The sequence below is a fragment of the Hyperolius riggenbachi genome, chromosome 2 (assembly GCF_040937935.1).
Source record: "Hyperolius riggenbachi isolate aHypRig1 chromosome 2, aHypRig1.pri, whole genome shotgun sequence".
Classification (NCBI taxonomy): Eukaryota; Metazoa; Chordata; class Amphibia; order Anura; family Hyperoliidae; genus Hyperolius; species Hyperolius riggenbachi.
Window position 1 is genome coordinate 70,333,118 of NC_090647.1, and position 26,624 is coordinate 70,359,741.

A 26,624-nucleotide genomic window follows, 5' to 3' on the forward strand; every position below is an offset into this window, starting at 1 on the left:
GTACAAACAGACTTCTGCATCTTTCTTTCATATACTCTGTCAAGTTCCTGACCTTCCAACCCCTAGTTTGAGGGCCTTCAGGACCACTGATGGGTGGAGAAACATGTAGCATCTAATGGATCTGACTAAATCGCTCACGAGAAAAGATATCGCCAAAAAAGGGGGTGTAATTGATCCACAGAGTTGAGAAAAAATCCTGGATAGATCCCCTTTCTTGCAGTGCCATCCTAAGAATTATTCCAAAGTATGCCTTTATTTCCTGCATAGTAACATCAGTCCAGCTCCTCCAGATGGATCTGGGTGAAGGAGGTTTATTTTCTAACTTCCTTTTTGCATAATCATTTGTTTCATTAATATTTTTTTCTAAAAGGGCCGGTGTAAAAAAAAAAAAGCTCAAAAAACCCACCAACAGTTTCTGGAACATTAGCTGCAGGCAGTTGTACCCCTGCATTACACACAGTAAAGGGAAAATTATGCAGCAAGCAGTCACTGGTAGGAGAGAAGCTTGCCCATTTTCTGTGATCACCATCACCCTCCCCATTTTCAGCAGCCTCATCAATATCAATGTCATCACTGTAGCAATAATCCTCATCATCAGTGACAGTATAGCCACTGTCATCACCAGAATCCTGCACATCTGATTCTGTGCTGCTGTCATCCATAATCCGCTGTGCCACCTCAAACGCTGTCATTTTTATTTTACCTGCTGCAGAGGATGCCATTGCTCCGCTCTGTAAGGAATTTGCAAGGAATATTCAAAAAAATAACCGGAAGGCATCCGCAAGAAGGAATATGCAAGGGATCTGCCAGGAATCTGCCAAAAGTAATCTGCCAGGAATCTGCAAGAAAAAACCTGCAAGGGATCAGCCAGGAATTGGTCAGAAGTAATCTGCCAGGAAACTGCAAAAAAGGCCATGCAGAAAAGCAGGAACAATCAGCAACAACAAAGCAGAGTTGATGCTGCTACTTCCTGCCATGCCAGCGCTGATTGCCCACTTCCTGTTTAGGGGAGGGAGGTACCACCTGTGTGGGCATGTAGTTCTACATGCCCACTAAGTAAAGGGAGAGAGATCGGGCTTTGCGTGCGGCCAGATGCGCCGCTAAAATAATGTCCCACATAGTGGGACATATAACAGGGACGGGAAATTTGCGATGTCTCGCTATGCAGGACATACGAGTGGTAAGGGTTAAAGCAAACCCGAGGCAGATTTTTAAATCGTAAAAAAACATATTACCTGAATCAGCTTGTGTTCCTGATTCAAGCGCCCCACTTCCCACCGCTGTATGTTGTTCCATCTGCATACCAGGTCCCTGGAAAGATTACAGTACTATCTCCCAAAATGGCCGCGAAACCGGAAGTACTTCCGGGTCACGGCTCATACATCAGAGTAGTGCACGAGAGGGTCTGAGCTCCAAGCGTGCTCAATAGCTCCTCTCGTGAACAGCAGAGACTAAGGAGTGAGCAAGTGAGGAGGAGGAGGGGCAGAGGGAGGAGGGGCAAAGGGAGAGGCAAGCAAGAGGAGTAAAGGGGCCTTTATGTTGCCAGAGTGGGCATAGCGCGGGAGTCCCTTTCCTTCAAAAGAAGCTTCTTCTGGTCCTAAGCTGCCAACAAGCTGTATTCGGCAATTTCCGGGGGTAAGTGTAGTAGCTGAGGGGGGCAGAGAGCACAGCAGAAAGTACAAAGAGGTATGTCATCAACTAATTAACATGCCTCTGTGTCCACATTACAATGCAAAGCATCCGGGTACACTTTAGCAACATTAGGTCTAGGTACGGTTAAGCATTACAAAGCACACACATCAGATACCTCAACACACAATTATTGCTTAATGTGTTAGTGCACTTATACTTTATGCTTAAAGGGAACTTGATATACTTTGTGCTTAAAGGGAACTTGATGCAAGAGCCATATGGAGGCTGCCATATTTATTTCCGTTGCCTGGCTGTCCCCTTGATCCTGTATCTCTAATACTTATATCCATAGACCCTGAACTTATGACTGACTGGATTAGCCCCATACTTTGCTTCAGGGTTATGATTCAGACATTACTAATGCCAGAATATCAACAGGACAGCCAGGTAACTCGTATTATATAAAAGGAAATAAATATGGCAGCCTCCATATCACTTACCTTGGGTTTACTTGTGGTTGCAATATTAAAGAAAAAAAAAGGCTCTTGTTAATAGTGAAGTTTACTTACCGTACATTCTAGTTTTTAACCCTGTGTTAAAAGACTGGCAAGCCCCTCCCATTATATTTATGTATCAACATGGTCCATAAGCAGCCCCACTCTAACGTCTTCCCAGCCAAATGTTGATAAGGTCTCCACAAGGGTAAGAAGTGTACGAGGAAAATAAAATAAGTAGAGGGGAACACTTTACAAGTAATAACACATTAAAAAAAAAAAAATAAAAAAAAAAAAAAAAAAAATCACATTTTAAATAGGCATTGTCCATTCTACATGCGGTATAAGCACAAATTAACAGGTTCTACTACTCAGTTTAAAAAGAGGGAGTGCTCTGTTTGTAATGAGAACCAAGGATTGAACTTCATCCCTATCAGTAGCTGGTACCCCCTTTCCTACAACAAATCTTTACCTTTTCTCAAACAGACTATCTGGAAGGGGGGGGGGGGGATGGGTGTTTCTGTGTGGCTGATATTGTGGTGAGATCCCTCCCACAGTGTGATGTCATGACCATGGTCCTGACAGTTTGCTGTCTGTGAACCTCGTTGCATTGTGGGAAATAACCGCTTTTTCCAACTTCCAAGCAAGCAGTATCTCCTTCTGTACATAGAACTCTCAGTAAACTAAAATTCTGAATTACGTACAAATCATCTGGCAGAACTTGTAAAGATGTCACCGCCAGTGATAAATTTCAGAATATAAATTTGGGACCGGTAAGATTTTACAATAGGCAAACAGTGTCAAAATATCTATAAATGAATATTGTAAAAATAATAATATTCATTATGCTATTTTCACTACAGTTCATATCTAAAGTAAACAGAGGGCTTCCATTAAAAAAGGAAGATCCCTTTCAATAATAGCTTGTCATTAATTTACCTTGGAGACGGTGGAGAGTCCTGCACACTCTTCTCCTCATTGAGTTCCTCTCGAGGTTCAGTCCTTTGGCGGATTTCAGCAACTTCTTTACTGCAGCTTTCCTTAACCTCCTTGTGTCTCTCTCCTGGAGTTCTCCTCCACATTGGCTGAGAATCATCAGTTTCAGGTTTTACAAATCCAGGCTTGTTTCTCTGAGGCTTAAATCCAACAGATGATGGCTGAGAATCATCACATTCAGGTTTTACAAATCCAGGCTGGTTTCTCTGAGGCTTAAATCCAGCAGCCGATGATGGCTGAGAATCATCACATTCAGGTTTTACAAATCCAGGCTTGTTTCTCTGAGGCTTAAATCCAGCAGCCGATGAAGAACCTTCATCTTCAGATGGTTTTAAGAACATGCTCTTGAGCTTGGATGAGCTACTCTTAGGGTCAGCAGCCTCTTCCAAACGTCTGGCCAGATAGTCTCTTCTTTGGGATTCCCCTCTGTCCTTCTTTGAATCTCTCTCCTCTGTCTTCGTTCTGTCTGAATGGTAGTCTCTGCCAACTTTATATGAAGATCTATCACGGAAGGACTCGTCGCCATATTTATCTCTAGGTCTCTCATAGTCTCCAGAGCGATCTGGTCTATCAGTCTTCAGAGAGCCATGGTCATAATCGTTGGGTTTTCTCCATCGTTCCCGTCGATCACTCGGCTCTCCTTTAGAACGTTGTCCTGCAGCTTCTTCTGCAGCTTTTAGCTTGCTCTGGAAAACTGCCATTGACTGTCCAAAAAGTGGAATGAAAAATATTAGCATAAAATTGTAATAATATAAAATCCAATGTTCATCAACCTTATACTATAATACAACTCCCACAGTTGCCAAAATGGGAACCGGTTCAGTGATTGAAAGGTTTACTCAGTGACATCGCTTCCAGCATGCAAGTCTGGTGATTCAATTTTGCTACTGAAATCTGCCCACTCTGAGTTACTGGCTAGGATGGGTGGAAGAGGAGGACATCTCCACAAGTGATTACCCATGGAGGATTCAGGGATCTACAACACACTGGAGGACCTGTCCATCTCTTCTCCAGTTACTTCTGGAGTTATAGACTACCCAGCAAGCTCATGGTGAATCAGAACGCTGAGAAATGTGTAAGGGGCTACAAAGGAGCAAAAAGCCATCTTACTAAAATGTTAAAGAACAAGCGACACCCGTGCTAACCTAGAAATAAAAAACATATATATAAGTAGATAGATACTACTTCTACTTACATAACAGATGTATTGTGCTATCCATGTAATGATTCCTGTGAATTTTATAAAGGAAAAGCAGAAAATCCTATTCTAGGCAGTGGCCATCTTGTCAAGCTAATGCTGACATGATATCCTCCCTGACTCTTGTTTTCCCCCCTCCCTTCTCTTGCTCATTGTGTATTCATTAGCTGCCCTCCTCCCAGAGTCTTCAGACACTCCCACTGAGGTGTATACTAACAACTGCACTGTCTTCTTTTTTTATTTACACATCCAATCACTGAGTCACCTCAGCCTTGCTTGTAAACACAAGTGATCAGAGGGTGTTTCTGATAAGGAGCTAGGCAGGGAAATAAAAGAAAGAGGAAAAATATATTATAGATAAAAATAACTCCCAGCATTCAACTCTTTGGCACTGTTTGGCACTAGGGCCAGTGCTCCTAAAGTATGTGATAACTCCAAACCATAACAGCAGAAAAAGTTTTGCAAGTTTTGAATGCAGGATTAACATCTTTATCACTTAATACACTCAGACCAGTTGCTGTTGAAATTTGATTTTTATGGTGACAATACTACTTTAAAAGCAAACACTGTTTGCCTGTCACCCACCCGCCACTATCATAGCAGTGTCTGTCTGCTCATCACTCCGCGAGCCATCTCTCATCTATAAGGGACATTCCTATTCAGTAGGGTAAATATACTTGAATTGGCAAATAAAACTATATGCATTTCATACCACTTTATTTTAAAATGAGATTTTCTTTTAAATGTATTATTGTACGTTTACATAGCTCTAATATATTTAGCAGAGCTTTGTATATAATCATGTCACTAACTGTTCCTCCGAGGAGCTCACAATCTAATCCCTACAATAGTCATGTCCATATGTCTCGATCATAGACCAAGGCCAGTTTCCGGGAAAACAAATCAACTTGTCAGCATGTTTCTGGAAGGTGCAAGGAAACCCACACAGACATGGGGAGAATATATAAACTTCAAGGTGAGAGTACTATCCAACTATTTGGCAAGGCTATTTTTTAAGCAATCTAGTTAACCACTTCAGCCTTCAGTTTTAACTTTTTGCATCCGAGCAATTTTCACCTCCCATTCATTAGCCTATAACTTTATCACTACTTATCACAATGAACTGATCTATATCTTGTTTTTTCCGCCACCAATTAGGCTTTCTTTGGGGGGGTACATTTTGCTAAGAGCCACTTTATCGTAAATGCATTTTAACAGGAAGAATAAGAAAAAAAACGGAAAAAATTCATTATTTCTCAGTTTTCAGCCATTAAAGTTTTAAAATAATACATGCCTCCATAATTAAAACTCACGTATTGTATTTGCCCATATGTCCCGGTTATTACACTGTTAAAATTATGTCCCTATCACAATGTATGGCGACAATATTTAATTTGGAAATAAACGTGCATTTTTTCCGTTTTGCATCTATCACTATTTACAAGTTAAAAATAAAAAAAATATAGAAATATTTCATCTTTACATTGATATTTAAAAAGTTTCGACCCTTAGGTAAATATTTACATGTTTTTCTTTTTATTGTAATTTTTTTTTTTTTTTTTTTTACATTAACCACTTCACACCCCCCCCACCCAGTGCTAAATCTCTCCGTCCCTCTGCGCACCGCTTCACCCCTAGGGACGGAGAAAGGCGCACTTGTTTGTTTACTGGCTGGGAGTGGGCGGGGAACTCGCGCGCACACTCCAGCCAGCACAGCAGGTGACTAATTGGACGTTAGGAACAAGCGTTCCTAAATCCAATTAGACTCGCCGATTGCGAACAGAATGAAGCCTGCTTCAAACGGAAGCAGTCTTCATTCATAACAACCTAAAGTAAACAAATGTGCAGCGTGCGATCGCGCGCGCGCGCCCCCGCGACCCGTGCGCGCGCACACACACACACCCCCGCTCTGCAGTTCAATGATTGGTTATGGGGGACCCAGTCCCCCATAACCAATCATAAGACAGAAAAAAATGAATGGACGCAGCGCTGCAAGGTAAAAATCGCGCTGGTGTTTCAGGGGTAAAACCCCTCCGTTGTGAAGTGGTTAAACATTTTATTTGGGTATTTTTTGGGAGGGTGGGATGTAAACAGTAGTCTTAAGAGTGTAAATGTGTGTTGAGTTTTATTTTTTTTACTTTTAGTTGTAGTTTTACTTTTTGGCCACAAGATAGCGGCCATGAGTTTGTTTACATGACGTCACTCTAATGGTGGCCATACATGGTACAATTTTTTCATACAATCTTACCATTTCTATGTAATATAAGGGAACTGCATAAATTATCCTTTCAGTATATTCACTTAATTTACCCTTATACTACATAGAAATGGTAAGATTGTATGAAAAAATTGTACCATGTATGGCCACCATAAGCGTAACATACGCTTAGAGAGACGCATGGGGGACGCAACAGCCAGAAAAAGCGCAGCTTCTGAGAGAAGCTGTCGCTTTTTTTGGGGGGAGAGAGGAATCAGTGATCGGGCACCATAGCCTGATTCACCGCTTTTTACTTGTTGCACGGTCTCTATATTGTATAGAGTGGCTATATAATGGCAGAGTCTGCTTTCAGAGAAGGCCGCAAAAATGTTGACTCCTTTTTGGAGGAGGAACAGGGGAATACAATTACCCCTCAACCACAAGAACTGAAAGGTCTGGAAAGTAGACTGTATAACTTAATGGAGAGAGAGGTAAGAAAGTACTGGACAATTGCTACCTTAAAAAAGTACAAAGCAGTTGGGAGAGCCCCTAGGGGGGTACGTTTTTACAAGCATCTCATTCAGTCGAAGGTCCGTCCATCTGCAAAGGTTAAATGTGATGCCTTATTTGAAAAGTGTGTGCTGATGTACTTGGACCTTGTCATAGAGGAGAATGAAATTGACTATCAGGAAATTATGGAAGAGATTGAGGCTGTTAAAAAACAGATAATCGCTCTTGCTGATGAAGATCATCTTAAATTAAGTATTGCAAAGTTTGAATTGAGATTAACTCCAATTCAGGATCAAATTAAAAAAGATAAAAATGCTAAATTTGTTCGGGATCGTTCAGATTATGAGCAACAGAAGGTGTTCTCGTGGAGACAGGATAAACCTTATCGCACTCCAAATAAGAGAAACAAGAAGAGGAGAAGGCGTAATCCCTCTGGTAACGGTTCAGGAATGGGGTCTCCCTCAAATTCCCTTAATGAATCACAGGGCTCAATGAGAGGCACTGGATCATCATCGGAGGAAGAGCTCCCTTTAGAAAGAAGAAAGTCAGGAGAGGCAAATGGAAATCAAAAAGGCATCTTGAAACAAGTTTCCTGGACCAAAGCACATCCGAGACGATCCGAGAGAAACAAGAGGAATTAAAAGTCTATAATCTATCAGGAAATGAGTTGCCGGAAGCTGTTTTTTCCTTACTGAGAAAGGGTTTGAATTTTTGTCCATCTGTTTCTTTTGATTTTGTTAAATTTGAACAAGAACTATTTTTGAACATGAGAAAGCTCTCACTACATAGATTTTTTGCTAACAGGGAGAAAAGTTCTGAATGCCCAGTGGAAGGGGTAAAGAAGCCCATTTCCCTTCTGGTGGGGCCCTCTGAGGATTATTGGGATAGAGAAACGTTGAGAACACTTTGTGAGCTCTCTGAAGCATATATTCCAAATATGGTGGACACTCAACGCAAACTGCCCCATAATATAGGTAATAAATCAACCTTTAACCCCCCAGCAATACCAGGTGGATCTGTTGAATTGTTCCAACTTAAGGTCTTGGAGGACTGTAGATCACTGATTTATCCCAAGGCCCCTCCTAATCTGATGGACACTGAGAAAGAGGCTTTGAGATGGCTTCAGTGTCGGCCTGAGTTAACGATAAAGGAAGCAGATAAGGGGGGAGGGGTGGCGGTCCTCTCGACGGCCGACTATCAACGAGAATGTCTCAGACAATTGGAGGACAGATCCACGTATTCGCAATTATCATCGGATCCCACTATAGGTTATATAGGGGAGTTGAAAAGATTATTGACAAGGGGAGTAGCACATGGGGCTATAGATAGATCTGAGGCGAACAAATTGCTACCACAACATCCACGTAGCCCGGTGTGGTATTGTATCCCAAAAATACACAAATCTTTGGTAGACCCGCCGGGCCGCCCTATTGTTTCAGCTATCGGATCTCTGACTGAACCCCTGTCCCAGTTTCTGGACTTCCATTTGAGACCGCTTTTGAGATCTTTACCCTCATATGTAGGCGATACAACTGAAGTCCTTAACATTCTTGGAGACTTTGAATGGCAGCCTAACTATCATCTAGCATCAATTGATGTGGTCTCGCTATATAGCAGGATTTGTCATACAGATGGCTTGGAGGCTATCAAAACTTTCATGCCTGAGGCAATACAGGATGAGGCATTACAGTGGTTTGTCCAGGCGGGTCTGGAGTTTGTCCTCACCAGGAACTCGTTCCTCTTTGACCGCCAGTGGTACCATCAGGAGGTCGGCACTGCAATGGGGAGCCCGGTGGCCCCCACGTATGCCGGCCTCTTCATGGGCCATTGGGAGGCCAATAACATCTACTCCTCGAGGAATGGGTTCCTGGAGCGGATTAAACTCTGGATCCGCTATATTGATGACATTTTAATTGTCTGGGAGGGGCAAGAAAGTGAATTCATCGAATTCATGAGATATGTCAATTCAAATGATGTAAATATGATTTTCACCTATGATTGGGGGGATCAGCAATTGCACTTTTTGGATTTGGATATTGAGATTAGAGAAGGGGTTATTCTAACTAAAACCTTCAGGAAAAAGACAGCAGTCAACTCTCTGTTGAGTGCATCAAGTTATCATCCCCCCTCTACAATCAAGGGAGTCCCCTATGGGCAATTCCTCCGTTTACGGAGGAATGCTAGCTCATGGGAGGACTTTATTATGCAGTCAGAGGATTTAAAAGCCAGACTGGCCAGCAGAGGTTATCGATCACAAGTAATAGAACAGGCCTTCTCAAAAGCAGCAGGGAGAGAGAGAGCTTCTTTGTTAAAACCAAAGGGTTATCAAAAAACAGCAGAGAGGTTTTATATGCATTTTTCTTTCTCACCAATGTATGAGACCATCAAGCAGTCCATTAATAGAAACTGGTGGATTATACAACAGGATAGATTGTTAAAAGAAAAAAGCACTTTTCCCCCTTGCGTTTCATATAAACGTGTCCCGAACTTGAAAGATAAATTATCTCACAGTGAGTTTATTAGTCCTCTAACACAGACTTGGTTAGGGTCAAATCGCCCAAAGGGTAATTTCAGATGCCAACGGTGCTCATGTTGCAACTTTCTGGTGCAAGGGGACACCTTCTACCGCTTTGGACAGATGTGCAGAATTAGAGAGTTTATTAATTGCAGAACCAAAGGTTTGGTATATGCTCTGGTTTGTCCTTGCCAAAGGATATATGTTGGTGAGACCACCAACATGCTTAAGGACCGTTACCAGGCACACTGCAGATCTGTTCATAGTGTTGAGGGTTGCCCTAGGGTGATTGAGCATGTTCGTCAGGCTCACAACAGTGATGTAACTAAATTAAGATTTTTAGGCCTTGAACTAGTTAGACGGGACAGAAGGGGTGGAGACTGGCAACGCAAACTTTTGCAGAGGGAAAGTTTCTGGATCTCATATTTTAATGCAGTAGGACCTTTAGGCTTAAATGAGAAGAATAATCTTTCAGTATTCATTTAATGTGATTGATTCTTGTCTATAGTAACATTTATCTTTCAGATAGAAGTTTTTAATAATGTAACTAAGTTGTACCCTCTTTTAATCATTTGTTTTCTCCCTATTCTTCTTCTTACAGATTCTTTTGGCCTTGCTTTGCTGGCCCTTTCCTCTAGGGGGTGGTGAGTAATAATATACATAAAATAATATAGGAATTTAGATATTTATGTGATGAGATTGGAGAGAATTTATCTCCGGTTTTCCTCCCCTCCTTTTGGAATTTGGGCCATTCGAAGCAAGGTTAATATATATGCTCTATTGTCTAATTGAATAAGGAATGTATTTTTAAGTGTTTTGTACCCTCTCTCCAGCTGGCTCCATTGCTATATTGAGCTTGTGGATCGCTATACTCCTTTTTGGCCACAAGATGGCAATATGGAGCATTTTGATTTAGGGATGCGACGCGGCTTAATGTTTTTTCACGTTTTGAAGTGGAGCGCAGCGTGGTACACCTATGTTTTTACGCAGCGTCGACCGGATGTGACGCAAACGACGTTCCCGGACATGCGTTCCGCATAGAGGAAGTAATCCACACTTCACCGCTGGCGTGCGTTCCATACACTTTGCCGGCGATGCGGCCATGACTGGAGGAGGGGACTGGCTACACGAGTCTGTTTGTGGTAAGAACCTATTTAAGGGGTAACTTTTGAGGGGGTGGGTAGTCCTGATGATGCGCCACAGCACAGACGGCGCGAAATGGCTGTAGACCTCCCTGCACTGCTTGTACACCTCTCTCCATGTGTCTGATGTGATGTAACGTATGCCTTTTTAAACAATTTTTGAATAAAGCCAAGTTTTATATGGGATGTGCATGGCCGCTCTACCTTTAATTCATAGCCTGATTCACTGATTGCCAGGCTAACGAACCGCGGCTGGGAGCGCGCGTGAACGCGCGCGATCGGCCGCGGGAGCCCGCGGACGCGCACATGGCCTCCTGGGCGTTGCTAGTACGTCCAGGAGGCCAAAGTAGTTAAGTTATATTTGGTTACTTTTTCATCTATAATTCAAGTAGTATGAAACTCAGCATTTGTTCTCTGCTCCAAAAGATTATTTACAGCATAAAACCTACCACTAGAAAAATTGATAGCAGAACATTCAAACAAAGCACTTTCTTTTTTAGTGGGAAGCTTATTTCCGATGCTGAGGATGTGATTACATTGTATTTTGTTTATATTTCCTATCATCAGCCTCAATTACTAAACATTCCCAGCAGTGCTGAAACTGGACTGCAGGCAGAGGGATGACAAAGGAGAGAAACGATCACTAGATACTCTGCTATATTTACAGCTATGCAATAAAATGCAATGGCAGCTTTCAGACCAGATATTTTGCGAACTTGTAATTTGTAAACACATGCTATTACTTGTGCACAATAGCAAATATGATAACTGTGTGGGTAATAAAAAGTAGGGAAACATGTTTATATATTTGATGTTATGTAAAGAGTTTTACACTGTTTTAAAGAGAACCAGAGATGAACATAATACATTTATACATACCTGGGGCTTCCTCCAGCCCCATCAGCATGGATCGCTCCCACGCCGCCGTCCTCCGCCTCTATCGCCGGTACCGGGTCCCGTCACTTCGGTCAGTCGACGCAAGCGAAATGCGCTCCCTCCGTACTGTGCAGGTGTAAAGCAGGCGTCTGCGAGACGGAGGGAGTCCCTGCGGATGCGTACAATTGGCTGCTTCCGGCGAAAGAGACAAGACCCGGTACCGGCGATGGAGGCAGCGGAGGACGGCGGCGTAGGAGCGGTCCATGCTGATGGAAGCCCCAGGTATGTATAAATATATTATGTGTTTTCGTCTCTGGTTCTCTTTAACCTCCTTGCCGGTTATCCCAAGCTCAGCTCGGGGTAACCTGCGTAGGAGGATTTCTCAGGCCCCGCTGGGCCGACTTTCAAAAAAAATGTTTCCTCTACACGCAGCTAGCACTTTGCTAGCTGCGTGTGGTATGCGATCGCCGTCGCTCGCCGCCGATTCGCCGCTACCCGCCACGCCGCCCCCCCCCCCCTCCAGACCCCTTGCGCAGCCTGGCCAGTCAGTGCCAGGCAGCGCTGAGGGGTGGATCGGGATTCCCTCTGACGTCGGTGACGTCATCCCGCCATGGCGACCGGGGAAGCCCAGCAGGAAATCCCCTTCTGAACGGGATTTCCTGCTTACTCTGATCGCCGAAGGCGATCGGAGTGGATAGGGAGAGGCCGCTTGTCAGCGGCTATCATGTACACTTGAGGAAGGGGGAAACCCCGAAACATGTCGTGTCGGCTACTGTTTTGACAAACGCAAGTTTAAAAATGCCAGTTGAGTGCCTCCTTCATTTCCTAATTGTATCATGTAGCGAGCCCTGGGCTCGCTACATGATTTAATAAAAAAATTTTTTTTTTTAAAGTGCTGCGCTGCCCCCTTGCCGCCAGAATTGTAACGGCAAGTGGGTTAAAGGGACACTTGAGTCAAACAAAAAAAATGAGTTTTACTCACCTAGGGCTTCCAATAGCCCCCTGCAGCTGTCCGGTGCCCTCGCCGTCTCCCTCCGATCCTCCTGGCCCCGCCAGCAGCCACTTCCTGTTTCGGTGACAGGAGCTGACAGGCTGGGGACGCGAGTGATTCTTCGCGTTCCCAGACACATTAGCACCCTCTATGCTGCTATATAGTATATGATATATGCTATAGCAGCATAGATGGCGCTATTGTGACCAGGAACGCGAAGAATCACTCGCGTCCCCAGCCTGTCAGCTCCTGTCACCGACACAGGAAGTGGCTGCCGGCAGGGCCAGGAGGATCGGAGGGAGACGGCGAGGGCACCGGACAGCTGCAGCGGGCTATTGGAAGCCCCAGGTGAGTAAAACTCATTTTTTTTGTTTGACTTAAGTGTCCCTTTAAAGGACATCCGAGGTGAAAATAAACTGATGAGAAAATCAATTGTATCTATCCTCTTTCTTCTAAAAATGACTTTTTTTTTTTTAGATATCCCACAGTTTTATTTTATACAGTGATGTGAAAAACTATTTGCCCCCTTCCTGATTTCTTATTCTTTTGCATGTTTGTCACACTTAAATGTTTCTGCTCATCAAAAACCGTTAACTATTAGTCAAAGATAACCTAATTGAACACAAAATGCAGTTTTAAATGATGGTTTTTATTATTTAGTGAGAAAAAAAACTCCAAACCTACATGGCCCTGTGTGAAAAAGAAATTGCCCCCTGAACCTAATAAGTGGTTGGACCCCCTTTAGCAGCAATAATAATAAACTAAAAATCGATTCAGAGTCGATCGAGTGATATGTGAACAGTAGCCAATTCCTGTGCGATCGACCGATATCTTGCATCCGGCTCGATCGACTAAGCTGGTCAATTCCACGTGAAATGCCACTTTTCATCGATTGGGAATTCTGGAACACACTCTATTCCCTCTCGATTCTATAAAATGATCAAATTGAATAGTCGATCGTACAGCCAAATCGCTAGATGTATGGCTACCTTAAGAGACATGACTACATACTCTGTAAAGTGCTGCAGAAGAGGACAGCACCATGCATGATAATAATATGGTAGGACGTGAGACTATGACCGTGGTAGAGATGTAGATTATGAGCCCCTGAGGGACTTTATTCTGTAAAAGTGGCACAAAAATTGTTGCTGCTATATAAATGCGTAACGATAACCGGGGAGAACAGACCATTACAATGCCAATGACTGGAGATTGTAAGCTCCTCTGAGGATAGGAGATATTTCTATTTTCTTTTAAACAATACCAGTTGCCTGGCAGAGCTGCTGATCTCATTGGCTGCAGAAGAGTCTGAATCACACACCTGAAAAGCATGCAGCTAATCCAGTCAGATTACAGTCAGAACAATCTGATCTGCCTGCTTGTTAAAGGTCTATGGCTAAAAGTATTAAGGACCGTACACAAGCCTGACTATGGCGGCTGATAATGACCACCTGAACCGTCCCAGGCAGATCAACTCACCCCCAATGACAACAGATCGCATTGTCTGCACCACTCCTCCACGTGATATCAAGCACAAAGCCTCTCTGTTATCCCTCCACCCCACATAGCAACAGAACGTGTCATCAGCAGCATAGCTGACACGCGTCTGTACAGGCAGGCCAGCGATGTCGTCCTGGGGGATCAGGTCCTGATCTATAGCAAAGAAATGAACAGCTCTACTTAAAAACAGATAAGTGCCTACCTGCAAGAGAGTGCAAGCCCCACTTGTGGGATAAAATACACACCTAGCATACACATGACCTGTCTACCACTGGAGGATGTTGGTTTCCGTAACAGCTTGCATGCAACATGTTAAGTACTCATCCCTCCCACTGCGGAGAAGTCATCCCCCTATATTTATAACAATTATGTGTTATTCAGGAAACTGTATGATAATCTGCTGAAATTATGAGTGTGTCAGCAATGCTAGCAGACAATATGATGACAGCTAGTGATAAGGCTTTGGTCTTACCCCATATCTCTCAGCCACAATATCCTCTAGGTTGCGCTTTTGCTTCTCCGATTGCTCCTTCATCCTCTGTAGTGACTTTTTTAGCCAGCTGAGGCCGCCGTCTTCAACACGCTGAACTGCAGAGTAAACAAGATGCTGAATTGTAAAATGTAACAAAGCTTTGAAGTAAATGCTATACTGGGTCACTGTGTACCTATGTGGTAAGTCTAGCACACTAGCAGGCCTAACTGCCTCAGCAGTATTGTCTACAGTCACAAAGGGTGCTTTCCTGAACCTCGAAGAGTTCTTATAGCCAAATAATAAAGAGTCAATACAAACCAATTAAAGGACCTCCGTCGAGAAAATCTTAAAATGTAAAATATATGTAAACTTATACAATTAAGAAGTATGTTTCTTCCAGAGTAAGATGAGCCATAAATTACGTTTCTCCTATGTTCCTGTCACTTACCGTAGGTAGTAGAAATCTGACAGAAGCGACAGGTTTTGGACTAGCCCATCTTCTCATGGGGGGTTCACAGGGATTTTTGTTTTCAAAATGTACTTAGTGAATGGTACTAACTGCAAAAAAGTGTAAGGTGAGCAGGGAGGCTGGTCAGCATCTTTGTATAAATCTTTTTCAGGGAGTGTCTTTATAAAAAATAAAGGCCATGCCGAGAATCCCCTATGAAGAGATGGACTAGCCCAAAACTTGTCGGTAATGTCAGATATCTACTACTTACTGTAAATGCCAGCAACATAGGAGAGAAGTCATTTATGGCTCATTTTACTCTGGGAGAAACGCACTTCTTAGGCCCAGTGCACACTGGGCGGATCCGTCGGCCGCATCTGCTTGAAAATCCGCGTGGATAATGTATCTCTATGGGCTAGTGCACACCGGCGGTTTGAGGTTTTAAACAAGCTGCAAACGTGCCTCTTGCTGCACGTTTTCGGTTTGCTTAAAACCTCAAACCGCTGGTGTGCACTAGCCCATAGAGATACATTATCTCTGCCACAGGCAAACTGAGCACTCCTCCAACCAGCCATCATCTCCACCCCCTGCAGTGCCTCAGTATGTACACAACACAGCAGGCCAGACACAATCTGCTAACCTGTCCCCAGATGTGCATGCTCTAACAATATGCCAATCAGATGTAAATAGACTCTTTAAAAAACAAAACACCAGGAAAGCAATGGGACCAGACGCTGTGTCTGCAAAATGCTTGAATCTCTGTGCCGACCAATTAGGGCCTGTATTTACAGACATATTCAAAGCATCTCTAGAACTCTCAATTGTTCCTGAGTGCTTTAAAAGCTCAACTATTGTACCAATTAAAAAAAAATAAAAAATTCATGTTTAAATGATTACAGGCCTATTGCCCTGACATCACTGGTCATGAAAGCATTTGAAAAACTGATAATGAATTATCTGAAATCCATCACAGATCCCCTGCTGGACTCTTTGCAATTTGCCTACAAGCCTAACAGATCCGCAGACGATGCCGTGAACATGTGTGTGCATTATGTACTACAGCATTTAGATATCCCAGGAACCTACACCAGGATTTTATTTATAGATTTCAGCTCTGCATTTAATACCATAATTCCATCACTGCTGCACAGCAAGCTCTCCCAGCTACACATACCTGAACCCATCTGCAAATGGATAACCGACTTATTAACAGACAAGACAGCGTGTTATGCTGGGTACACACGATGAGATTTCCCGTTCGATTTGCGGATCGATTCGATTATTTCAAACATGTTCGATTGGATTTCGATCGTTTTTTTCATGATAGGTATTCAAAATCGACGGAAAAAACGATCGAAATCCAATCGAACATGTTTGAAATAATCGAATCGATCCGCAAATCGAACGGGAAATCTCATCGTGTGTACCCAGCATTAGACTTGGTAAACTCACATCAAGCTCTCTGACAGTTAGTACTGGTGCACCCCAGGGCTGTGTGCTTTCCCCACTGCTCTACTCACTGTACACCAATGACTGCATCTCCACAGATCCATCTGTTAAGGTTCTGAAGTTTGCAGAAGACACAACAGTTGTTGGTCTCATTCAAAACGGGGATGAGTCTGCATACAGGAATGTGGTGGGACAGCTTTCCTCCTGGTGCAGCAGCAACAACTTGGAACTAAATGCTCTCAAAACTATGGAGATGATAATAGACTTTAGGAGATCTCCCCCCCAGCACTTCCCCTTAACCATAAATGGATCCACAATAACCAAAGTAGAGTCATTCAAGTTTCTTGGGTCCACGATCTCAAACGACTTAAAATGGGACAACAACACTGCCACTATTGTCAAGAAAGCGCAACAGAGAATGTACCATCTACGGCAGCTGAAAAAGTTTGGCCTACCTCAAAATCTAATGGTGCAGTTCTACACTGCAATTATTGAATCCACCATAACATCATCTATGACTGTATGGTTCAGCTCCTGCTCAGCATTAGAAAAGGGGAGGCTGTAGCGCATCATCCGATCAGCGGAAAGGATAATTGGCTGTGGCTTACCTTCCCTGCAGGATCTTTACACTAGCAGGTGCAGAAAGAGAGCAACCAAAATTGCCTCTGACCCCTCTCACCCAGCTCACTCCATCTTCCAGCGCATGCCTTCAGGAGTAAAATTCCGGTCAACCGCTACCAAAACCTCTAGACACAGGAACAGTTTTTTTCCTCAAGCGGTAGCCATACTTAATGCTGAACCACGTTAGAGCTGCTAGGACTGAAAGTAATCAGCACAGAACTAAACATGAACAATTCTCACATTGCTTACTGCCACTATACTTATAACGTCCTTAACTTGTAATATTCACACTGTCTGTCCTTGTATTGTTTTTGTTTGTGTTTGTTAAGCAACTGCCAAGACATATTCCTTGTAGGTGCAAACTTACTTGGCGAAAATAAATTGATTCTGATTAGCCATGCGGATGCTGATGCGGATGCGGCCGGCGAATCACATACAAAATTTGCTCAGTGTGCACTCGGCAAATATCGGCTCTCTGCTCCCAAAACCCTGGGCCTTACTTGTATGTGTTTTATATTTTAAGATTTTTGCGACAGTTCCACTTTAAAGGACTTCCGAGGCCAGAAATCAAAATTTGGATCAGTACCTGTTTCATTTTAGAATCCATGGAGGAGTTCCTCTGCGCCCTCCATTCTGTTCAGCTGCAAATGTATTATTTTTATTGCCCCTAGGTCGGGGCCCGACCCCACTGCACAGGTCGTCTTCTATCCCACATTCAAGATGGCTGCCGAGCAGAGCCGCGCTGCGCAGTACGTATGGAGGCAAGTGCGGCTGCAAGTATTTATCTACTTATATATGTGTTTTTTTTCTGAGATAGTATGGCTGACAGCTCCTCTTTAAACATTGTTTTACTTATGGGGAACATAAAGGAAGAAAAAAACACCACTAAACATCAGATCAATGCCTGACGTCCCTTCCTGGTGGCCACAGAACAGCAATCTTCTATCCTTTCAAGGCTCCTCCAGCTCTATATAACTGTGACAGTGAAGAATGCCAGCAGACAGCTGAGCGCAGCAGCTACTGCAAGGGAGAAGGCATTTACCTGGTTTAAGCGAGGTTACATCCCCCTCCTCTGGTGGCAGCCCTGAACCGCCATCCTTCCAGAACGGGTTTAATTCCCTGGCTTGCAGCTGCTCCTGCCAAAAGAACACAATCATCAGAAAAAAATATGGGCACATTCTTCACCATCTCACAAAAGACTAATTAAAGGCATATTCTATGAGACGCCTGTGATACCAAGTATGACTTAGGTTTCCCTAACTGAACATCGATCAGGAAAAACTGATCATTGCACCACTTAATACTGATCAGATTTTAACCACTTGAGGACCGGCATAAAAATCCCAATTAATTAAGGACCATAGCAGTTTTGTTATTTTATGTCACCAGTATAGGTAGCCAGGCATAGGTATCCCCAGTATAGATAGCCAGGCATAGGTATCCCCAGTATAGATAGCCAGGCATAGGTATCCCCAGTATAGATAGTCCGGCATAGGTATCCCCAGTATAGATAGCCAGGCATAGGTATCCCCAGTATAGATAGCCAGGCATAGGTATCCCCAGTATAGATAGTCAGGCATAGGTATCCCCAGTATAGATAGTCAGGCATAGGTATCCCCAGTATAGATAGCCAGGCATAAGTATCCCCAGTATAGATAGCCAGGCATAGGTATCCCCAGTATAGATAGCCAGGCATAGGTATCCCCAGTATAGATAGCCAGGCATAGGTATCCCCAGTATAGATAGCCAGGCATAGGTATCCCCAGTATAGATAGCCAGGCATAGGTATCCCCAGTATAGATAGCCAGGCATAGGTATCCCCAGTATAGATAGCCAGGCATAGGTATCCCCAGTATAGATAGCCAGGCATAGGTATCCCCAGTATAGATAGCCAGGCATAGGTATCCCGAGTATAGATAGCCAGGCATAGGTATGCCCAGTATAGATAGCAAGGCATAGGTATCCCCAGTATAGATAGCCAGGCATAGATATCCCCAGTATAGATAGCCAGGCATAGATATCTCCAGTATAGATAGCCAGGCATAGGTATCCCCAGTATAGATAGCCAGGCATAGGTATCCCCAGTATAGATAGCCAGGCATAGGTATCCCCAGTATAGATAGCCAGGCATAGATATCCCCAGTATAGATAGCCAGGCATAGATATCCCCAGTATAGATAGCCAGGCATAGGTATCCCCAGTATAGATAGCCAGGCATAGGTATCCCCAGTATAGATAGCCAGGCATAGGTATCCCCAGTATAGATAGCCAGGCATAGGTATCCCGAGTATAGATAGCCAGGCATAGGTATCCCCAGTATAGATAGCCAGGCATAGGTATCCCCAGTATAGATAGCAAGGCATAGGTATCCCCAGTATAGATAGCAAGGCATAGGTATCCCCAGTATAGATAGCCAGGCATAGGTATCCCCAGTACAGATAGTCAGGCATAGGTATCCCCAGTATAGATAACCAGGCATAGGTATCCCCAGTATAGATAGCCAGGCATAGGTATCCCCAGTATAGATAGCAAGGCATAGGTATCCCCAGTATAGATAGCAAGGCATAGGTATCCCCAGTATAGATAGCAAGGCATAGGTATCCCCAGTATAGATAGCAAGGCATAGGTATCCCCAGTATAGATAGCCAGGCATAGATATCCCCAGTATAGACAGCCAGGCATAGATATCCCCAGTATAGATAGCCAGGCATAGGTATCCCCAGTATAGATAGCCAGGCATATGTATCCCCAGTATAGATAGCAAGGCATAGGTATCCCCAGTATAGATAGCAAGGCATAGGTATCCCCAGTATAGATAGCCAGGCATAGGTATCCCCAGTATAGATAGCAAGGCATAGGTATCCCCAGTATAGATAGCAAGGCATAGGTATCCCAAGTATAGATAGCAAGGCATAGGCATCCCCAGTATAGATAGCCAGGCATAGGTACCCCCAGTATAGATAGCCAGGCATAGGTATCCCTAGTATAGATAGTCAGGCATAGGTATCCCCAGTATAGATAGCCAGGCATAGGTATCCCCAGTATAGATAGCCAGGCATAGGTATGCCCAGTATAGATAGCCAGGCATAGGTATCCCCAGTATTAGCCAGGCATAGGTATCCCCAGTATAGATAGCCAGGGTTAAAGTGTGCCAGAGGTGACATGTGACATGATGAGATAAGTATGTGCATGTACAATGCCAAACATAATAATAACTAAGCAGTGTTTTGTTTTGGGGGTTTTTTTGTGTTTCTTATTACTTTTCCTGCCTGAAAAAAGTTAACCTTCAGGCATGCAAGTGAATCTTTTGCCAGACCCTTGTCAGATTATAGCATAGCCCTCACTGATAAGGAATTACAGCCATAAGGCCTCATTCACATCACTTAGCGCAGATGGCTGTCCGATCGGAACGCAACGCGTCCGATCGCACGCCATCCGCGCTACTATGCGCTGCTCTAGAGTTTCATTACAGTGAATGGGATCTGCGCTGCGATTCCCGAAAATGCACCAGCAGTGCGGTAGCGCATCGCGGTGCTGCGCAGCGCATATGATGGGAACCGTAGAAGGGCAGTCTATGCCTTTTACCATTCATGCGTGTCGCACACTACGCGCGCTGCCAAAATGCGCACGGCAGCGCGTATAGTCTGAACGAGCCCTTAAACTTTTTTCTGCAAAGAACCACTTCTGTGTGTAGGGGATAGATTAAAAAGGTCAATAGTTCAAGCATTTTAGACAGCCATTGAGAAGAGACAATAAAATATTAAATCTACTTTGTAAAAAATAAAACAATGTGATGTCCAAAAGTGTCAGTTTTCGGAGTAAAAGAATACAATTACCGTAATTATCTCATCAGTTTATTTTCACCTGGGGTGCACTTTAAGCCTCTAATGTCACTACAGCTAGCCTAGATGCAGTACAAAGTTAGAGAACGGTCGAATGAACTATGGGAACCTTAGGCTGGGGATACACGGTACATTTGTGTATAGTGTATCGGCCAGCTGATAATATTCAGTTGGCCTGATCAAGCCGCTCGGCCCTCGCCCGCTCGATTCCCGCTGGCGGACAATGGCAGGGAATCGAGCGGCTGATAAGGACCGCCGGCGGGGACGAGCAGGGACGCGGCTGGGGTCGATCTGGCGGCTAATCGACCGCCCGATCGACCCGTCTATGCCCAGCATTAGACGTTCCCAGAAACCAATTGGGGAAAGTAACTGCCGGTTTTGCTAGAGAGGATGCTGGCAATGTCAGGGGACAGCTGGACACAAATTTTGGGCTGAAAGGATCAACTACTGCTATTTCAGTCAAGAAAAATCTCATGTACATTTGTTTCTAATGAGCGAGTAAATATGTTCTAGAACCTAGATTCCCAGTTTATGGCACAAGTACCTCAGGGGTTCTTCTGTTGAGTGCAGGGTGTAATTGATGCATTTAATTAAAAAGAGTTCTTCAAGTGAAAAACAGAGGGCATGCAATGTAAGGCTAACTAGGGGGATGGAGTATATAAAGGGGGCGGGGTTTATTTCAAAGACAAAATGTCTCCAAATTTGCTATACACCTGGTATAAAAATGCTCTCGTTAAAGTGGACCTGAACTCAGAACATCCTCTCTGCTCTAAAAGATACACAACAGCATAATAATCTTTAAACAAAAAAACATGTCTTTGTTACAGCTGATACAAATCCTGAAATAACTCTGCACTGTTTCAACTTCCTGATTCATGGAAGCAGACATATTGTTAACATCCTGTGCTTTCAAATTAGCTTATCTGCCATCTCTGCCATAGGCAGTCATGTGACAAAGGGGAGAGATCAGATTACAACTTGTGATTATACACAAATGAAGGGGAATTAAACAGGCCAAACTCTCTAAATACATACAGGGTACATGTATCTCTGTTTTCCTTCTGTCCTGTACAAGAGTTCAGGTCCACTTTAAACAGCTTCTGCGCCAGCTGTATTTAATTAATCAGGTATACAACTTGAGACTCAAGCATTGTGTACCAGTCAAAAACTAAAAACTAAATAAAAATAAAGTATTGCCCTATTACACAGAATGTTTAAAAGTAATTACAGTATAGCAATTTTAAACATTTTTTTTTATTCCCTTTAAATTTTCAAGGCAGAGTCAATGTTTCCCATTTCTATGCACTGCTTTATTTGCAGGATGGTATTTCATAAAATATTTACATAGTCCCCCTCTAGTGGCCATGTGTGTAATGAGCACTGCAGTCAGCACTCTTCGGACTGCAGGGATAGCTACAACATCAACCACAAGGAGGATGCATTGTGGTTAGTGACCCGTTCTGAATCCCAGCCAACTCCCAAGTGTTATATCATTATTCTTTATTTATAAAGCACCAGCATATTGTAAAGCATTGCAGGAAATACAGTAGGGCTGTGCACATGTACTGTATATTCTGGCGTATAAGACTACTTTTTAATCCAGGAATATCTTCTCAAAAGTCAAGAGTCGTCTTATACGTCGGGAGTCTTCTTATAGGGCAGGTGCTGAAACTTCCGAGCCGGACTGGAGAATCTGCAGTTGCCGCATGCGGTTGGGGGAGCTCAAAAACATCTGCATCCCCATCGAACGTGCACCCGTATGAAAGCAGCAAGGGCGGTGCTGTACAAGTATGGTAGAAGAAAATCCACTCACCAGGATTAGGTGTACATGTGCGAGATCTGAGAGGCAGAGAAGGAGGCAACTCGTATACAAGCGCGGGCCAGATGGGTGAAAGAGGCACGTTTGTGCTACCGCTTTGATAGTCTTGGAGACAGGGATAGCTGACCAATGCAAGCTGGCTTTGTATACAACAACCAGCCAATCACCGGTAAGGTACATCGCTTGCCGTGATTGGTTGGTTGTTGTATACTGGGTACCACAATACAGTACAGCACCAGTATCTGTACCTGTTTATACAGTATAGCACCAGTACATACAGTACAGCAGTGATCCCCAACCCTGTCCTCAAGGCCCACCAACAGTGCATGTTTTAAGGAAATCCACAGAGGTAGTTAATCAGCTCTGCTGAGACACTAATTACCTCACCTGTGCTTGTTTGTGGTTTTCTGCAAAACATGCACTGTTGGTGGGCCTTGAGGACAGGGTTGGGGATCACTGCTGTACTGTATACAAATGTCCAAGAGTCAAGAGGGGTAGTCAAATATGGCGAGTATATCCCAAAATGTATATATTAACTGGGGAAGTTGGGGGTCGTCTTATACACTCAGTTGTCTTATACGCCGGAATATACAGTACATACGCGTCAGTGTGCCTGACAGAGAGTGCCCTTTGTGATCTAGTCACAAAGATGAAATGTGCTGTCTACAATATAAAGTTTTGTGTACCAATTAAGCTATACTGAAAGGAGGAGAGGGGTGGCTGGAGAAGGAAATGGTTTTGCTGTAGGCTCTCTTTACAAACTCCTTATTAACAGTCTACTGCATGGCTCTTCAGTAGTGACCAGCAATAGAGATAGGATTCTGTTCTGTAACAGGTATCACCCTGCGTCCTAAAATCAATATGCTGCTGTCTGTAAAAGTGACAGGAGATGCGACGACGGGGAGAAACTTGCATTATCTGCTCAAATTTAGCTTTTTTCATCAGCTTTCTAAGGTTCAATGTTAAAGATTCTGCGTAACCCATTCATACTACTCTGATGACAACAGCAGCTCTGGGCATCTAAGAACTAAAAACAAAAAACAGAACATTGGTAACAAGATGAGAGTCTCCCCGCTTGTATGTTTTAGTCCCATGCCCCAGTGCTCTGCAGAGACACCCCCCACACTTAAAGAGAACCCGAGGTGGGTTTGAAGAATGTTCTCTGCATACTGAGGCTGGATCTGCCTATACAGCCCAGCCTCTGTTGGTCTCCCAAACCCCCCTAATGTCCCCCTGCACTCTGCAATCAGACATAAATCACAGCCGCACTGTGCTGGCTGTTTACATCTGTAGTGTCAGTCTCGGCTGCTCCCCCGTCTCCTGCAGAGCTCCGGTCCCTGCCCCCCTCCCTTCCCTCTAATCAGCGTGGAGGGAAGGGATGCAGGCGGGGACCAGAGTTCTGCAGGAGGTGGGGAGAGCAGCAGACTGACAATATAGAGAAAAACACAGCCCGCTGCAACACGCTGTGATTTATGAGGGATTGCAGAGTGCAGGGGGACCTTAGGGGGGTTTGGGAGAGCAACAGAGGCTGGGCTGTATAGGCAGATCCAGCCTCTGTATGCAGATCACATTCTTCAAACCGACCTCGGGTTCTCTTTAACGCTCTGTGGAGATTCACACATCACCCAATGCTCTGCAGACATTCCTCCCATGCTCGTTGCTCTGCAGAGATTCCTCCCATGCTCGTTGCTCTGCAGTGATTCCTCCCATGCCAAATCCAAATCCAAAAAAGCTTTATTGGCAGGACCAAATACATTTAGCATTGCCAAAGCAAAACAAAACAAAACATTAACATGGGGGGGGGGGGGGGTGTTGTGGGAATAAGGGAAGGATATAGGGAGTTGGGGTATATAGTCCATAGGTGTGTGGATGATGTAAGGGACAGCATGGGGGACTGGGATATACAGTCCATATGGGGGTATTGGCTGGGAATACAGTCCATGTGGTATCATGTTCCTCTCAGTTGGTGGCAGGCTGTGACATATCGGGCAGCTATTTGCTCGTTGCTCTGCAGAGATTCCTCCCATGCTCGTTGCTCTGCAGAGATTCCTCCCATGCTCGTTGCTCTGCAGAGATTCCTCCCATGCTCGTTGCTCTGCAGAGATTCCTCCCATGCTCGTTGCTCTGCAGAGATTCCTCCCATGCCCGTTGCACTGCAGAGATTCCTCCCAACGCTTGTTGCTCTGCAGAGATTCCCCCCAACACTCGGTGCTCTGTAGAGATTCCCCCCATGCTCGGTGCTCTGCAGAGATTCCCCCCCCCCCCCCCCCCCAATCGATGCTCTGCAGAGATTCCCCCCTATCCTTGGTGCTCTGCAGAGATTCCCCATATGTTCGTTGCTCTGCAGATTCCCCCCACTCTCTGATGTGCAGAGATTCCCCCTATGTTAGTTGCTCTGCAGAGATTCCCCCCACTCTCTGATGTGCAGAGATTCCCCCTATGTTAGTTGCTCTGCAGAGATTCCCCCCACTCTCTGATGTGCAGAGATTCCCTCTATGTTAGTTGCTCTGCAGAGATTCCCCCCACTCTCTGATGTGCAGAGATTCCCCCTATGTTAGTTGCTCTGCAGAGATTTCCCCCACTCTCTGATGTGTAGAGATTCCCTCTATGTTAGTTGCTCTGCAGAGATTCCCCCCACTCTCTGATGTGCAGAGATTCCCCCTATGTTAGTTGCTCTGCAGAGATTCCCCCCACTCTCTGATGTGCAGAGATTCCCCCTACGTTAGTTGCTCTGCAGATTCCCCCGCTCTCTGATGTGCAGAGATTCCCCCTATGTTAGTTGCTCTGCAGAGATTCCCCCCACTCTCTGATGTGCAGAGATTCCCCCTATGTTAGTTGCTCTACAGAGATTCCCCCCACTCTCTGATGTGCAGAGATTCCCCCTATGTTAGTTGCTCTGCAGAGATTCCCCCACTCTCTGATGTGCAGAGATTCCTCCTGTTAGTTGCTCTGCAGAGATTCCCCCCACTCTCTGATGTGCAGAGATTCCCCCTATGTTAGTTGCTCTGCAGAGATTCCCCCCACTCTCTGATGTGCAGAGATTCCCCCTATGTTAGTTGCTCTACAGAGATTCCCCCCACTCTCTGATGTGCAGAGATTCCCCCTATGTTAGTTGCTCTGCAGAGATTCCCCCACTCTCTGATGTGCAGAGATTCCTCCTATGTTAGATGCTCTGCAGAGATTCCCCCCACTCTCTGATGTGCAGAGATTCCCCCTATGTTAGTTTCTCTGCAGAGATTCCCCCTATGTTACTAGCTCTACAGAGACTTCCCCCACTCTCTGATGTGCAGGGAGTCCACACACGCTTGGTGCTTTGGAGAGATTCATATATTCCTAGAATAAGCAGTGAAATTTCCACCAACCTCATGGCAAATTTTAACGCTTTAGCAAAGGATCACTGCACAACCGCAATATACAGGTTCTTACATGCAGAAAATGATTCAAATGAAATGGGGCCCTTGGCAAGATAGCATTTTTTGCCCACTCTTGGTCACCTGGCTTTTTTTAGTTAGATTTGGTGAGGGCTAGCATCCAGCAGGCCCCTAGACTCTCTCCAGGCACTAGGCAGCTGCCTAGGTATGCCTTGTGGATGATCCGGCTCTGGTTACAGGGGTCAAAGTCTGCATATACTGAAAGCTTCACGGGTAAAGCTGTCCCCATTCTGTCTTTCAGAACATGAATAAATCCACCCCATGAAATTGATGGGACTATGCAGCCCAATATGACTGCCTTTATATGCATTAAAAAAAATGTATTCACGTATAATGGCGTATCTGCGGGATCATTTTGCATACATCTCTTTTCATACAGGCGGCTTCAGCCTAATCCCTTGTTCCATTTCCATTACCCGGGTGCTACATTCTTAGGCTGCTCATAAGGAAGCCGCAATACGCTAGTTTCGTCTGAATCCATCTTAATGCTA

General features: G+C 44.4%; 1 protein-coding gene across 2 annotated transcripts in view; it reads right to left on the reverse strand.

The window, feature by feature from the left end:
* The window catches only part of CWF19L2 (CWF19 like cell cycle control factor 2), a 229,768-nt gene that overhangs the window by 161,884 nt on the left and 41,260 nt on the right, over positions 1–26,624 (reverse strand). For both annotated transcript variants that reach the window (XR_011026053.1, XM_068266886.1), the window contains exons 6-8: positions 18,084–18,177; positions 14,524–14,639; positions 3,066–3,826 (exon numbers count right to left, since the gene is read on the reverse strand). Coding sequence is in view for 1 of the 2 variants with exons in the window: in XM_068266886.1 (XP_068122987.1) it covers positions 3,066–3,826; positions 14,524–14,639; positions 18,084–18,177 (971 nt within the window). In the remaining variant the exon portion in view is untranslated. The remainder of the gene's footprint in view (positions 1–3,065; positions 3,827–14,523; positions 14,640–18,083; positions 18,178–26,624) is intronic.